Source organism: Sus scrofa, chromosome 15 (assembly GCF_054392235.1).
Source record: "Sus scrofa isolate SSC_HxYL_T2T_F1_AM1 chromosome 15, Sscrofa_HxYL_maternal_Yorkshire_Landrace_v2.0, whole genome shotgun sequence".
In the NCBI taxonomy this organism is placed as follows: domain Eukaryota; kingdom Metazoa; phylum Chordata; class Mammalia; order Artiodactyla; family Suidae; genus Sus; species Sus scrofa.
In genome coordinates this window covers 145,539,987-145,554,791 of record NC_139397.1, presented here as the reverse complement: position 1 = coordinate 145,554,791, position 14,805 = coordinate 145,539,987, and the positions used below count along the sequence as shown (strand labels likewise).

Genomic DNA, 14,805 nt, shown 5'->3' with positions numbered 1-14,805 from the left:
CGTTGGAGGTTTTTGTTGTTGTTGTTGTTGTTGTTGTTTTATTTTTTAATAGTAATTTCCCCAATACAATTTTTTTTCTACTGTACAGCATGGTGACCCAGTTATACATGCATGTACACATTCTATTTTCACACATTATCATGCTCCGTCATAAGTGACTAGACATAGTTCCAAATGCTACATGGCAAAATCTCATTGCTAATCCATTTCAAAGGCAATAGTTTGTATCTATTAACCCCAAGCTCCCCAACCACCCTACTCCCTCCCCCTCCCCCTTGATAAGCCTATTCTGCAAGTCCATGATTTTCTTTTCTCTGCAAAGATTCATTTGTGCCTTATATGAGATTCTAGACATAAGTGATATTATATGGTATTTGTCTTTCTCTTTCTGACTTACTTCACTCAGTTTGAGAGTCTCTAGGTCCATCCATGTTGCTACAAATGGCATTATTTCATTATTTTTATGGCTGAGTAGTATTCCATTGTGAATATATATAACACATCTTCCTAATCCAATCATCTGTTGATGGACATTTGGGTTGTTTCCATGTCTTGGCTATTGTGAATAGGGCTGCAATGAACATGAGGGTGCATGTGTCTTTTTTAAGGAAAGTTTTGTCTGGATAGATGCCCAAGAGTGGGATTGCTGGGTCATATTAGTAGTTCTATGTATAGATTTCTAAGGTATCTCCAAACTGTTCTCCATAGTGGTTGTAGCAGCTTACATTCCCACCAGCAGTGCAGGAGGGTTCCCTTTTCTCCACACCCCCTCCAGCATTTGGTATTTGGACTTATTAATGATGGCCATTCCGACTGGTGTGAGGTGATAGCTCATGGTAGTTTTGATTTGCATTTCTCTAATAATCAGGGATGTTGAGCATTTTTTCATGTGCTTGTTGGCTATCTGTACATCTTCCTTGGAAAAATGTCTATTCAGGTCTTTTGCCCATTTTTCCCTTGGGTGATTGGCTTTTTTGCTGTTGAGTTGTATAAGTTGCTTATATATTCCAGAGATGAAGCCCTTGTCGGTTGCATCATTTGAAACTATTTTCTCCCATTCTGTAAGTTGTCTTTTTATGTTCTTTTTGGTTTCCTTTGTTGTGCAAAAGCTTTTCAGTTTGATTAGGTCCCATTGGTTTATTTTTGTTCTTATTTCTATTGCTTTGGGAGACTGACCTGAGAAAATATTCATGATGTTGATGTCAGAGAGTGTTTTGCCTATGTTCTCTTCTAGGAGTTTGATGGTGTCCTGTCTTATATTTAAGTCTTTCAGCCATTTTGAGTTTATTTTTGTGCATGGTGTGAGGGTGTGTTCTAATTTCATTGCTTTGGATGCAGCTGTCCAGGTTTCCCAGCAATACTTGCTAAAATCACAGTTTCAATTTCAGTACTTGTGATTGATCCGTTCATCTTTTCTATTTTGTCTTGGTTTAGTCTTGAAAGATTGTACTTCCCTAAGAATTTGTCCATTTCTTCTAGTTTGTCCATTTTATTGGCATATAGTTGCATATTTTAGTCTCTTATGATCCTTTGTATTTCTGTGATGTCTCTTCTTACTTCTCCTTTTTCATCCCTAATTTTGTTGGTTTGAGTCCTCTCTCTTTTTTTCTTGATAAGTCTGGCTAAGGGTTTATCAACTTTGTTGATCTTTTCAAAGGACCATCTTTTAGTTTCATTGATCTTTTCTTCATTTCTATTTCATTGATTTCTGCTCTGATCTATATAATTTCTTTCCTTCTGCTAAATTTAGGTCTTGTCTATTCTTCTCTCTCTAGCTTCTTTAGATATAAAGTTAAGTTATTTATTTGAATTTTTTCTTGTTTCCTGAGGTAGGCTTGTATTGCTATAAACTTCCCTCTTAAACTGCTTTTGCTGCATCCCATAGGTTTTGGATTGTTGTGTATTTGTTGTCATTTGCTTTTAGGTATTTTTAAAATTCCTCTTTGATTTCTTCAGTGATCCATTGCTTGTTTAGTCTCCATGTTTTTGTGTTTTTTGCAGTTTTTTTCTTGTTGTTGATTTCCAGTCATATAGCATTGTGGTCAAAAAAGATGCTTGGTATAATTTCAATTTTCTTAAAGTTACCAAGGCTTGATTTGTGACCCGGAATGTGGTGTGCACTTGAGAAGAATGTGTATTCTGCTGCTTTTGGATGGAATGTCCTATAAATATCTGTTACGTCCATCTGGTCTAATGCTTCATTTAGGGCCTGTGTTTCCTTGTTGATTTTCTGTCTGGATGATCTGTCCATTGCTGTAAGTGGGGTGTTAAAGTCCCCCACTATTATTGTGTTATTGTCAATTTCTCTTTTTAAGGTTGTTAGCAGTTGCCTTATATATCGAGGTGATCCTATGTTGGGTGCATGTATATTTACAATTTTTATATCTTCTTCTTGGATTGATCCTTTGATCATTAGGTAATGTCCTCCTTTGTCTCTTATAATATTCTTTATATCCTATTTTGTCTGATATGAGTAATGCTGCTCCAGTTTTCTTTTGATTCCCGTTTGCATGGAATATTTTCTTCCATCCTCTCACTTTCAATTTATAAGTGTCTCTAGAAGTGAAGTAGGTCTCTTTAAGACAGCATATATATAGATCTTGTTTTTATATCCGTTCTCTTTTGGTGGGGGCATTTAGTCCATTTACATTTATGGTAATTATTGATATTTATGTTCTTATTGCCATTTTATTATTAACTGTTTTGGATTTTGTTTTGTTGCTCTTTTTCTTCCCTTCTTCCCTTGTTCTCTTCTCTTGTGGTTTGATGACTATCTTTAGTGTTGTATTTGAATTGATTTTTCTTATTTGTGTGTGTGTCTCTTGTAGATTTTTGGTTTGCAGTTACCCTGAAGTTTTGACATAGGATTGTGAATATATACATGAGATTGTTTTAAGTTGTTGGTCTCTTAATTGCAAGTGCATCTCCAGTGTCCTGCATTTGTACCTTCCTCTTCTCACAATTTCTGATTTTGGCAGCATATTTGTACATGGATAATTTCCTACCTTTACTGTATATATGCTTTTACTGGTGAGCCTTGTCACTTGCAGTATTTTTTTTTTCTAGTTGTGGCCTTTTATTTTCTGCCTAGAGACGTTCCTTTAGTATTTGTTGTAAAGCTAGTTTAGTGTTGCTGAATTCTCTTAGATTTTGCTCATCTGTAAAGCTTTTGATTTCTCCTTCCAATTTGAATGAAAACCTTGCTGGGTAGAGTAATCTTGGTTGTATGTTTTTTCTTTTCATCATTGAAGTATATGGTGCCACTCCCTTCTGCCCTGCAGAGTTTCTTCTGAAAAATCTGCCAGTTACCTTATTAGGGTTCCCTTGTGTGTTATTTGTTTCTTTTCCCCAGATGCTTTCAATATTTTCTCTTTGTCTTTAATTTTGGTCAGTTTGATTAATATGTGCCTTGGGATATTCCTCCTTGGGTTTATTTTATATGGTCACTAATCGTGCTTCCTGGATTTGAGTGAGTTTTCCTTTCCCATGTTAGGGAAGTTTACAGCTGTTATGTCTTCAAACATTTTTTCTGTTCCTTTCTCTCTCTTTTCCTTCTGGCACCCCTATAACATGGATGTTGGTGCATTTAGCATTGTCCCAGAGTTCTCTTAGACTGTCCTCATTTCTTTTAAATCTTTTTTTTTCTGTTTTCTATAATGCATCAGTGATTTCCACTAGTCTATCCTCCACACTGCTTATTCATTCTTCTTCCTCCTGTATTTTGAGTTGCTTCTAATGGATTTTTTATTTCAGTTATTGTATTTTGCATCTCTGCTTCCTTAAGCTTTAAATATTGTATTTATTTGCTCAGTGTTTGCTATAATTTATCAGTCTTTGCCTCCAGCTTATTTCCAATGTTTTCAGTCATCTTCACTATCATGGGTCTGAAGTCTTTTCCTGGAGACTGATGATCTCCAGATCACTTAGCTGTTTTTCTGGGTTTTTTTCCTTGCTCCCTTATCTGAGTTATAGTTCTCTGCTTTTTCATTTTGTATAGGTTTTTGGTGTGGTCTCCTTTTTGTAGACAATAGAGTTGTAGCCTCTCTTTCTTCTAATGTCTACCCCCACCTCTTCTGCAAAGACCCTTTTTCCACAAAATGTTACTTTCATAGGTTTCAAGGAGACATATCTTCGGATATGAGGGGGCCTCATTTAACCCACTAAGGGCACCATCCCAACCCCTAACCCACTCTTCAGGGAGGGTCCTTGGCCCACTAATCTAAATAAGACCCCCTCGTTATTCTTCCTCATGGCAATCCATGCTTTCTCTTCACAACAATTCTATCAATAGTAATTGGCATTGTAAATCAATTATACTTCAATAAAACTTTGAAAAATGAAAAAAAATAGTAATTGCGTATTTAGTTTGTGTTTGTTATTTACTGTCCAGCTTCACCCAACAGTGTTCCTCCCCCAACATGAATGACACCATGTTGGTTTTATCTGTTGCTAGGTACCCAAGGTACCTAGTTGGTGCTCAGTAAGTATTTTGCCATCAATTTCTTCCTGCTATGTTTCTCCTTCTGGTCATCCTCTCTTCACAAGCGTTTCTCTAAAATTTCCCATTTAGGCCAAGTCCAAGAGAGAGCGAAAGAGAGGGCAGAGGCTAAGAAGCAATCCCCAGAATTGCCACTTGTGACCAATGTTAGATCCACTGCTGAAGAGTCCTGCCCGTAGCTTTGCAGAATTAATTACACAGTAGCACCCTCCCTTTCGTTTTTTGGTCTTTTTAAGGCCACACCTGTGGCATATAGAAGTTCCCAGGCTAGGGGTCAAATAGGAACTCCAGCTGCTGGCCTACACCACAGCCACAGCAACATAGGATCCAAGCTATGTCTGTGATCTACACCACAGCTCACGGCAATGCCAGATCCTTAACCCACTGAGCAAGGCCAGGGATTGAATCTGCATCCTCATGGATACTGGTCAGGTTCATTACCACCGAGCCACCACAGGAACTCACAGAGTAGCAGCCTTTGATTCCCCTTTCCTTTCTTAACATTTATTTCTTCCCTCAAATATCCCAAAAATAAGGTTCACAAAAAAATGACTTATTTTTAAAGAAAACTAGGTGTTGCTTTGACTGTGGTGTAGGCCCAGAGCTACAGCTCTGATTTGACCCCTAGCCTAGAAACTTCCATATGCTCTAGGGGATGCCATAAAAAGAAAAAAAAAAAAAGACTAAATTATTTATTCCTGTGACTAACCACCCAAATACATGTGAAGCTCCAAAAGTAAACATGTGGAACTATGATTTCTCTAGGTTAGAGAATTTGAGTATACGATTTGCATTAAATTCCTTCTGCAGAGAAAATCACTTTCTTCAAGCTTGGAAAACCACAAAAGCTGAAATAAACTTCCACTCCAGTTTATAACCATTTATGATAATCCTCCATTCCATTTTTTAAGGAGTCATTGGAAGCCTGCAGAAATCTGGTCCCTGTATCCAGAGTAGTATACAACATCCTCACCAAACTGGAGAAGACCTTTAGCCTGTCCTTTCTGGAGATGCTGTTTGGCCACATCAACCTTTATGAGTACCCAAGCCTGATGGCAGTTTTCAAGAGCTTCAAAAATGGTATGAGACCTCGTGAATGAATATCTTTGGGGCTATAGAAGCATGAGATAAATGGCTATGCTTAAAGTTGGGGCTGGTTTCTCACATGAAGGTGAGATTGGCTTTGTACGCAGGGATTTCATTTTCTCTAATTTTTCTTTTGTTTGGGCTTCAGAATTTAGACAATTCTGTACCATGACATAATTTTAAATGCTGTTCCTCTTTTAAGAGAGAACCATCTCGCACATCCCTGGAGCAAATAAGAGAAACTATAAATTCCTTCATATGGGATGTTAGGTCCTCTCTCTGTTCTGATTTCTGCTCATTTCTGCAGACTCCGTGTCTGTGCCTCCTCACCTGGCACCCTGTGATCTGGCTACACAGAACTTCCCTCCCTCCTGCCCTGTACTCCAGGCCCTTTTTTTTTTTGATGTGCGAAACCACTTTGGTATTAAATCTGAGGTTGGAAGCAGTTGTGAGAGCATTAAATGTCCAAACCAAAGACAGAATTATGTGAAAGGGTCACAAAAGTGGACTATGATGATGAGTCAATTCCACGCATCTGTGAGGGACCAACTCCATGCCCCCGTCCTATTGAACATCAAATAGCATCCCCTCCCCCAAACACATCCAAGGTACTGATGTGTGTTCCTTTGTGGTTCCCAGTGGTCACCTCCCACAGAGGGTGGAGCAGAAGCGCAGATGCCCCTCAGGAAGCCCCAGCCAGCACAGCAGAAAGGAGCTCCGTCCGGCCCTTGCTGCCATTGCCTGCCTGCCAGGGGCCCCCACCCAGCGGTCCGTCCTTGGTGCCCAGTGTCAGTGAGCCCGCAGCACCTGTCCAGCCCAGCACTGAGATTCTGCCCAAGCCACCCAGCCCTGCTGGCCTCGCCAAGACTCCCCCAGGAATCATCCAGGAAGGAAGGCTCACTCCAGGTGAGAAACAAACTTGTCCAGCACCTGTGCATCCCCAGCTTAGTGAGCCTCTGGCACTAGAGCCCCAGGCTCCCCTCTTTTCGTTGATCTGCTCCTTCCTGTGCACCCCCTATCATACACAGCCCTTTTAAGAGGGATTAAGAGCACTGTCAGGGGCATGGATAAAGCTTAGCGCCCAGAACACCTGCTTCCCACTCCTGGGACAACTCGACCTTCTGCCCTTGGCCCTTGGCACCCTGACCACCCCTGATGTTTTTACCACTCACTCTCCTCCCTGACACCCTGGCCTTGTAACCAGTGACTTTTCTTCTTGTCTTTAATGACCAATGGCAACTGAACATCCCAAGTTGTGGATGAAGTTCACAAGAGATGCCTGCCCTTCCTCTGGTCTGTGCAGGGCAATGATGCTTGGGGATGACTTGCCCTATTTGAGGTCGCTGTGAAGAGAGAATATACACCCGCAAACCATGTGGGCTGCAGCAGGGACTCCAGGGCAAAGAACGGGTGCAACAAGGAAAAAGAAATGGGGTCGGGGGGCAGACTAGCACTGGCTCGGCTCAGGACCTCTTGTCAGGCGTGCAGTCACCAGTTTGATGCTGTGCTATCCAAGAGCCCTGCTAAACCAACCCTCAAAACACACTGTTCTGAACTGACAGGTAACTTGTGCAACACACACATCCTCAGCACTTACCCATTACTCGCCCTCTGATGACAGGACCTTTCCATTCCAACCATATTCATTTTTATATGGTTTGGATTCCATACATGATGTTATTGAACTTATTAGAAAAAATACTAAAAATGTTTAAAGGTCTGCTGGACCTGATTTAGCTCCTAAAATTGTGTCATTTTTCTCCTCCAACCATCAGTATAAAGGATTCTGATTACAATGCAGCAACATGGATGCAACTAGAGGTTCTCATACTAAGGGAAGTGAGAGAGGAAGACAAATACCACATGATATCAGTTACATATAGAATCTAAAATATGGCACAAATTAACTTACCTAGAAAACAGAAATGGACTCGCAGACACAGAGAACAGACTTGTGGTTGTCAAAGGGGAAATGGGAGGGAATGGGATGAATGGGAGTTTGGGGTTAATACATGCAAACTATTACATTTACAATGGATAAGCAATGAGGTCCAGCTGTACAGTACAGGGAACTATATCCTGTCTCTTGGACTGAACATGGTGGAAGATAATATGAGAAAGAGAGTGTGTGTGTTTATATATGACTGGGTTACTTCGCTGTACAGCAGAAATTGGCACAACATTGTAAATCAAATAGACTTTAATTTATAAAATGTAACTGTAGGAGTTATCATTGTGGTGCAGCAGAAACGAATCTGACTAGGAACCATGAAATTGCGGGTTCAATCCCTGGCCATGCTCAGTGGGTTAAGGATCCAGCATTGCCGTGAGCTGTGGTGTAGGTCACAGACACGGCTCAGATCTGGCACTGCTTGTGGCTGTGGTGTTGGCCGGCAGCTGGAGATCCGATTCGACTCCTAGCCTGGGAACCTCCATGTGCTGCAGGTGCAGCCCTAAAAGAAGAAGAAAAAAATAATAACTTTAGAATATCATTGGCACTGTCAAAAATAGTACCAGGGGATCTGAGGTCTCCAATACTGAGCATAGAGAGCCCTCTTTGGTCCAAACATTTTCTCTACTCATCTAAAAAACATCACCCAAGTAAAGTTAACATAACCACAAAGCCATCACTTTTACCAGCTGGAATAGTGGAATTGATTGCTTCTCTTCCTCTTACCTCTGGTCCTTGCTTATGGGTCTTGGGATCTGAAATTCCTTGTCTTCCTCTGCTCAGTGTCCAGCGACAGCCTGATCCTCCAGACAGAAGATAAAGAAGACACCCCAGAGGTGCCCTGCACCCCCTCAGGCTCCGCACCAGGTAACCTTGTTTTGAACAACGTGGGCTCACCTTGGCTTTCGCATCTACATGAGCAGGAGCCGTGGATGTTCTAGGCACAGCGCTTTCCTCTCGGCTCTCCACGACCATCTTGGTCCAGCTGCTCTCCCTGCCCTTGGGAGCTTGGACCCTGAAGGGAGACGGCATCCCCAGGGAAGGGGAGGGGAGAGAGGCTGGGAAAGGTGGCCCAGGAGGGGCACCAAGGGAGAGGGACAGGAACCCCGTTAGTACCAGCCAGACCGAGATGCCAAACACCACTAGGGGTCTTCAAAGGGAGAGCATTCATCAGCCAGGGAGCAGGTTGGGGCAGGAACCTGGAGGAAGGGACAAGGGACCGAGTCCAGGCAGGCCACTCCCCAAGGCCACTTCAATAAGGTAAAGCTCTAAGCTGCTCCTTCCAAATGCAAAGCAAACAAAGACAGAGTGGCCCTAATTCTGAATCCGTGCCCCAGACATAGATGGGCCTCCTTCCCAGCCCCCACCCTGACACTGAGGAACTTTCACATTCAAGTCTCATCATTTTTACATCGGTTGGATTTTTAAGATATTTAAATAATTTGAAAGGCAACAAATGATTTAAAAAGTCTAATGACTGCTTTCCTGCTGCCTCAGCTGTTCCTGTGCAGGTTGGAATTTGAGACGGATCTTTACATCACTGTGTAGACAAGGAAGTGACCGCCTTCTGTCAAGTCCTTCTGTCTTTCTTAGTGCAGCAAAAACTAGCAGAACTTTGTTTATTCTTGCCTAACATTCACTAGCAAGTACAGGCTGACCCTTGCTTTCATCCGGGGCCCTTGTGTATGGACATATATAAAGTACTTAACCTCCTACACTCTTTCTCAAGATGAAATAATTATAGATTCAGAAGTTCCAAAATATCCAACCACAGGCATCTAAGCAGTAATGTGTGCTTTTGGAGTTCCCGTTGTGGTGGAATGAATCCACCAGTATCCATGAGATTGAGGGTTTGATCCCTGGCCTCGCTCAGTGGGTTAAGGATCCAGCGTTGCCATGAGCTGGGGTGTAGGTCTCAGATACGGCTTGGACCCTGTGTTGCTGTGGCTGTGGCATAGGCTGGTGGCTTCAGCTTCGATTAGACCCCTAGCCTGGGAACCTCCCTATGCCTCAAGTGTGGCCTTAAAGAGAAGAAAAAGAAAGAAAAAAAAAGTGTGCTTTTCACATAGCAAAAACGTTTCCTCTCCCTGTGGCCGTCGGAATTCAAGGTCGCCACTCAGACTAGGCTGCTGGGAGCCCTTGTGCTTTTCTTCCATTGAGGAAGGGACCCTCAATAGCTGAACCCTCTTCTGAGGGGCAGTTTTTCTCTGGTCCACTGTGATAGTCACACAGGTAACAGCAACCGTAAGTTGATCACACCCCGGCAGAGCCAGGGAGCCCTGTAGACGGGCAGGTCCCCAGACCTGAGCCCACACCTGCTCTCCATCCTTCTGGTTCCCCCACTGATCTCCCTCAGCACTTTCTCAGTCCATGCTGCCTGCACTCTGAGATGGATTCTGTTTCTTTTGTCAGCGATAAAAGATGATTCTCCCAAACCACATGACCCAGAGGAACTCCAAGAGGCACCCAGGATGCCTCCCAACAAGAAAGGTAACCATTCACGGCAACATTTTTCGGAACCATGATCACTCTAAACCATTGCTCTAAAGCCATGGTGATATTTGAAAATAAGAGAGGAAATAATGTAAGAAGAAAAAGAGTTTCAGTGGAGAGCGCACATTCAGCTTCACATGTCCTCCAAAAGCCAAGAAGGTCTAAACCCCGGCTTTTGTGCAAAGGCAGGAGATGTTTTGAGAGAAGAGAGTTCTTTCACAATGCCACAGCTCTGTTGGACTCCCGCTGCTTCCGTGTTACATGGTGTGGGGCAAGAAGGAAGTGAGTAAACCAGCCGTGGAAAGAGTAACACACTCTGTGCCCTTGAGGAGGAGGACCTGAAACTCACGGACAGATGGTTCAGTTATTCAAACAGAGAAACCGAAAGGTTTTTTGAGGGAGTTCCTGTCGTGGCTCAGCGGAAACGAATCCAACTAGTATCCATGAGGATGGGGGTTCAATCCCTGGCCTTGCTCAGTGGGTTAAGGATCCAGCGTTGCTGTGAGCTATGGTGTAGGTCACAGATGTGGCTCAGATCTGGTGTTGCTGTGGCTGTGGTGTAGGCCTGCAGCTGTAACGCCAATTTGATCTCTAGCCTGGGAACCTCCATGTGCCATGGATGTGACCCTGAAAAGCAAAAAAAAAAAAAAAAAAAAAATTCCTCCGTGATTTCTTCCTTACAACTTTTTGCCTCTGCAGCTGTCCTTCAGTCTCATTGGATGACTGGTCCCTTGGCCTTTGCTTTTTCCAAGTCATCATCTGCCTTTTTTTTTTTCCCCTGTCTTTTTGTCTTTTCTAGGACTGTACCTACGGCATATGGAGGTTCCCAGGCTAGGGGTCTAATCAGAGCTGTAGCCACCTGCCTATGCCAGAGCCACAGCAACGCCAGATTTGAGCCCTGTCTGCGACCTACACCACAGCTCACAGCAATGCCGCATCCTTAACCCACTGAGCGAGGCCAGGGATCGAACCTGCAACCTCATGGTTCTTAGTTGGATTCGTTTGTGCTGTGCCACGAGGGGAACTCCTTTTCTCACCACCCTTCTTACCGACATGGAATCCAGCATTCATCGTCTGGGGAAACTACTGCTGACAGCTTAACCACTCTGGCCTTTCTGTCTTTTCTGGAAATCTCTGGCAGGTCTTGGAAGAAACTCTCGTCTGCTTCCTGCACATGGCAGCTGCAATCAGGCACTACTGAGGTGAGGCACACAGCTGTGTGGCCTCAGGATTCCCCTGCAAACAATCCCTCCTCACCACATGACCATACCACTTCCTGTGATGAGCCTTTCAAACCTTGAGCTATTTTTTTTTTCGAACTTCTGATGCATCACTGCCTCCTTTTGGCTCAACAATGACCCTTCCTCCAACTTCACAGAAAAACATCATCTGGGAATTCCCTCACTTCCTGCTCCCACCCTGCAACTCCAGACTGCATCTGCCCCTCCTTTCCAATGCCTTCTTTCTCTCCAAGGCAATGCTGACAGCATCTACGGTTCCCTCTCTTTCCTGAGAATTAAGCACCTCCTCTCCCAAGGATCTTCATTCAGCTCACGCCCAAGCCTGTCACACAGTCAGAAAAGGAACGTTTTCTTGATCCTCGTCTCACTTCGGGGGCCTCTATAGCTCTCCCTCCACTTCACAGCCCAACTTCTAGAAATGAGTTACCTAAACTTACTGTCTCCGTTTCTTCCCATTGTGGCTCAGAGGGTTAAGAACCCGACATAATCTCTTTGAGGATGCTAGTTCGACCCCTGGCCTTTCTCAGTGATTTAAGGATCCCGTGTTGCTGCAAACTGCAGTGTAGGTGGCAGATGCAGCTCAGATCTGATGTGGCTGTGGCTGTGGCTGTGGCTGTGGCTGTGGTGTAGGGTTCAGCTGCAGCCCTGATTTGACCCCTACTAGCCTGGGAACTTCTGTTTGCTAAAGGCGTGGCCATAAAAAGGAAAAGAAAAATAAATAAAATTTCAGCATCACCCAGCAGGTTAAGGATCTGGCATTGTCAGCAGTTTGGCTCATTGTCAGCAGTTTGGCTCATTGCTGTGGCATGAGTTTGATCCTTGGCCTGGGAATTTTCACATGCCGTGGGCACAACCAAAAAAAAACTATTTTTTTAAAAATTTCAGCATCACCTAAGGTTAGCAATGACCTCGTAGCCACTGTGTTTTGAAGACCAAATATAAAAGCTAAAAATTGTTGACATACAAGGTTGGTAGATCAATGTCTGTAGTTATAAAAGATGGTCTGTAACCTTTTTCTTTAGGAAAGAAGAAAAAAAGATGTATCTGGGCAACCCCCAAAAGAAGACACAAGAAAAAATGCCTCCCAAGAGGTAAGATGAGAGGGGGCTGGAGGTAGTTCATGCTTGTCCACCAAGGTGTGGGAGGTAGGATTTTATTCTAAATGCAATGGGGAATCCCTGAAGAGATCGAATCAGGGAAGTGACATAATCCAATTTTAAACTTGGCGAGACCAATTCTGGTGCTATGTAAAGAATGAACTGGATATAGAAAACACCAGAAGCAGGGCAACCCTTTAGAGGACAGATACCTCGGGAGTTGACAGCAGCTTGGATTCAGATCGGGCAGTGGAGATGGAGAGATCTAGTCAGGATCAGTTTGCAGGTAGAGCTGACAACACTTGGTAAATTAGAAGCTGAGGATGAGAGGGAGACATTAAGGCTTGCTCTTCAATTTCTGGCTTAAGTGGCTGGTAGAATGGTGGTACCATTGGTGAAAGAGAATGCAAATATATGAGGGGGATTTTTTTTCAAATCCAATTTTTAGCCTATTCATTTCAAGATCTGTGCTAACTAACTGTGCATTTGAACCAAGTATGAGCCTTGTCTGAACTGAGAGGGTCTGGAGATGTTAACCCCCCCACCCCTTGCAGAGAGACGTTTTTTGATGTATGAATATTGCAGAAACACAAAGCACCTGGGTCAAAGAAAAGAATTCTTTATTGATAGTCACAACCAGCTCAGTATTGCAGCATTTATCCCCCACACACAGACCCCCAGGCATGAGAAAAGAACTGATGAATTCTTTCTCTATGAGTGGCGGATTTCACCCCATAGACGAAAGAGAAAGAAGGATGGATTTTCTGTTTATGTGCAGGACCGGGACAGCTATGCTCCTCCCCTCCGAAAGGAGAAAAAAAAATCTTTTGCTGCTTTGAGATAAGATTGAAAAGACCCTGGGACCTCACCCTAATGTGGGAGAATTTAAATGCTTCTTTCCCAGAGTCAGAGAAACCCCGGGTGTCTCCATCTTTTATTAAAGATATCTCCAAGTTCTGGGCTTCATCCCTTTTGAAATATAAACACCTAGGAATTCCCATTGTGGCTCAGGGGTTAATAGTCTGACTAGCATCCATGAGGATGAGGGTTCCATTCCTGGCCTTGCTCAGTGAGTTAAAGATCTGGCGTTGCCGTGAGCTGTGGTGTAGGTCGCAGACATGGCTTGGATCCCGCATTGCTGTGCCTCTGGCATCGGCAGGTGGCTATAGCTTCAATTTGACCCCTAGCCTGGGAACCTCCATATGCTGCAGCTGTGGCCTTAAAAAACCAAAAAAAAAAAAAAAGAAAAGAAAAGAAAGAAAGGAAGAAATATAAACACCTAGGGATAGAGTCTCCAGTATTCCTGGTTCTTTGGGAACTTAGCCCTGGCTGTAATTATTTGGCCGTCTCAGGAGATGAGAAATTTTATGACCTTTTAGGATTAGACAGAACTTAACTAGCCCCCGATCCAATTTCTACGGTGTAGGAAAAGTAAAATATTTCTAGGGGAAGTGAGAGCAAACATCCCCTATTTTTATACTGTATGCATTTTCATGTCTCAGGAGGCTAGGGCTGGTTACAGAAGGGCTGAGAAATCAAGGAAACTTAATTTCCCCACAGTTTGTCAATTTGGCACCCAATAAAAAATCTGGCCCAAAGATACAAATATAAAGTTTATTTGATATTTATATCCAGATCCATAGGAGAAGAGAGCCCGAAAGCTAAGCCCACACACACACCTCCCCTCACCTGCTGGTAAATCCTCTAAGGTCTCAGCCTCACTCTCCTTGCAAGGCCCCTGACTCTCAATTCTTTGGTACCTTACACTCTCCCCACTAGAGGCACCCAGGCATCCCAGATCTCCCTGCCTCCAGTACTGCACACAGGCCCTAGGGAACCTGGAAAAGTGCTCTGCAAGACTCCTCTGCTGAAACAGACCATCTGGCTGTGTTTCCTTGGATGTGGCGCCTTCTGGCAGCAGGGGTCACAAGCCAAGAATCAGGAAACAAGTCCCCCCAAATTTAGCTGGTTGATTTCTACAGGTTGCACAGAGAGTGAGAGCAGCTGGTGAATTGGGGGAAAAGAAAGGCACACACCATAACAAAATATGTCAAAAAAAAAGGAGTTCCTGTCATGGTGCAGTGGAAACAGATCCGACTAGGAACCATGAGGTTTCGGGTTCGATCCCTGGCCTTGCTCAGTGGGTTAAGGATCTGGTGTTGCTGTGAGATGTGGTGTAGGTCACAGACGTGGCTTAGATCTGGAGTTGCTGTGGCTGTGGTGTAGGCCAGCGGCTACAGCTCCGATTAGACCCCTAGCCTGGGAAACTCCATATGCCGTGGATGCAGCCCTAAAAAGACAAAAAAAAAAAAAATTGTAATGACAGAGAAGTAGCAGGAGAAAAATGTGGCACGGGGGACAGAGACCTCAAAGTGTGGGGCCTGGAGCATGAGAAGAGATGTCACTATTAGGGGAAGGAGGAGGGCCACTGGGACCGCA

At 43.7% G+C, this 14,805-nt stretch overlaps 1 protein-coding gene across 6 annotated transcripts in view; it reads left to right on the top strand.

The window, feature by feature from the left end:
* SP110 (SP110 nuclear body protein) overlaps positions 1-14,805 on the top strand; it is a 56,655-nt gene that overhangs the window by 9,244 nt on the left and 32,606 nt on the right. For all 6 annotated transcript variants that reach the window (XM_085000658.1, XM_085000657.1, XM_021075649.2 and 3 more), the window contains exons 3-7: positions 5,410-5,578; positions 6,224-6,490; positions 8,319-8,402; positions 9,948-10,025; positions 12,292-12,360. In XM_085000658.1, coding sequence (XP_084856784.1) covers positions 5,410-5,578; positions 6,224-6,490; positions 8,319-8,402; positions 9,948-10,025; positions 12,292-12,360 — 667 coding nt within the window. The remainder of the gene's footprint in view (positions 1-5,409; positions 5,579-6,223; positions 6,491-8,318; positions 8,403-9,947; positions 10,026-12,291; positions 12,361-14,805) is intronic.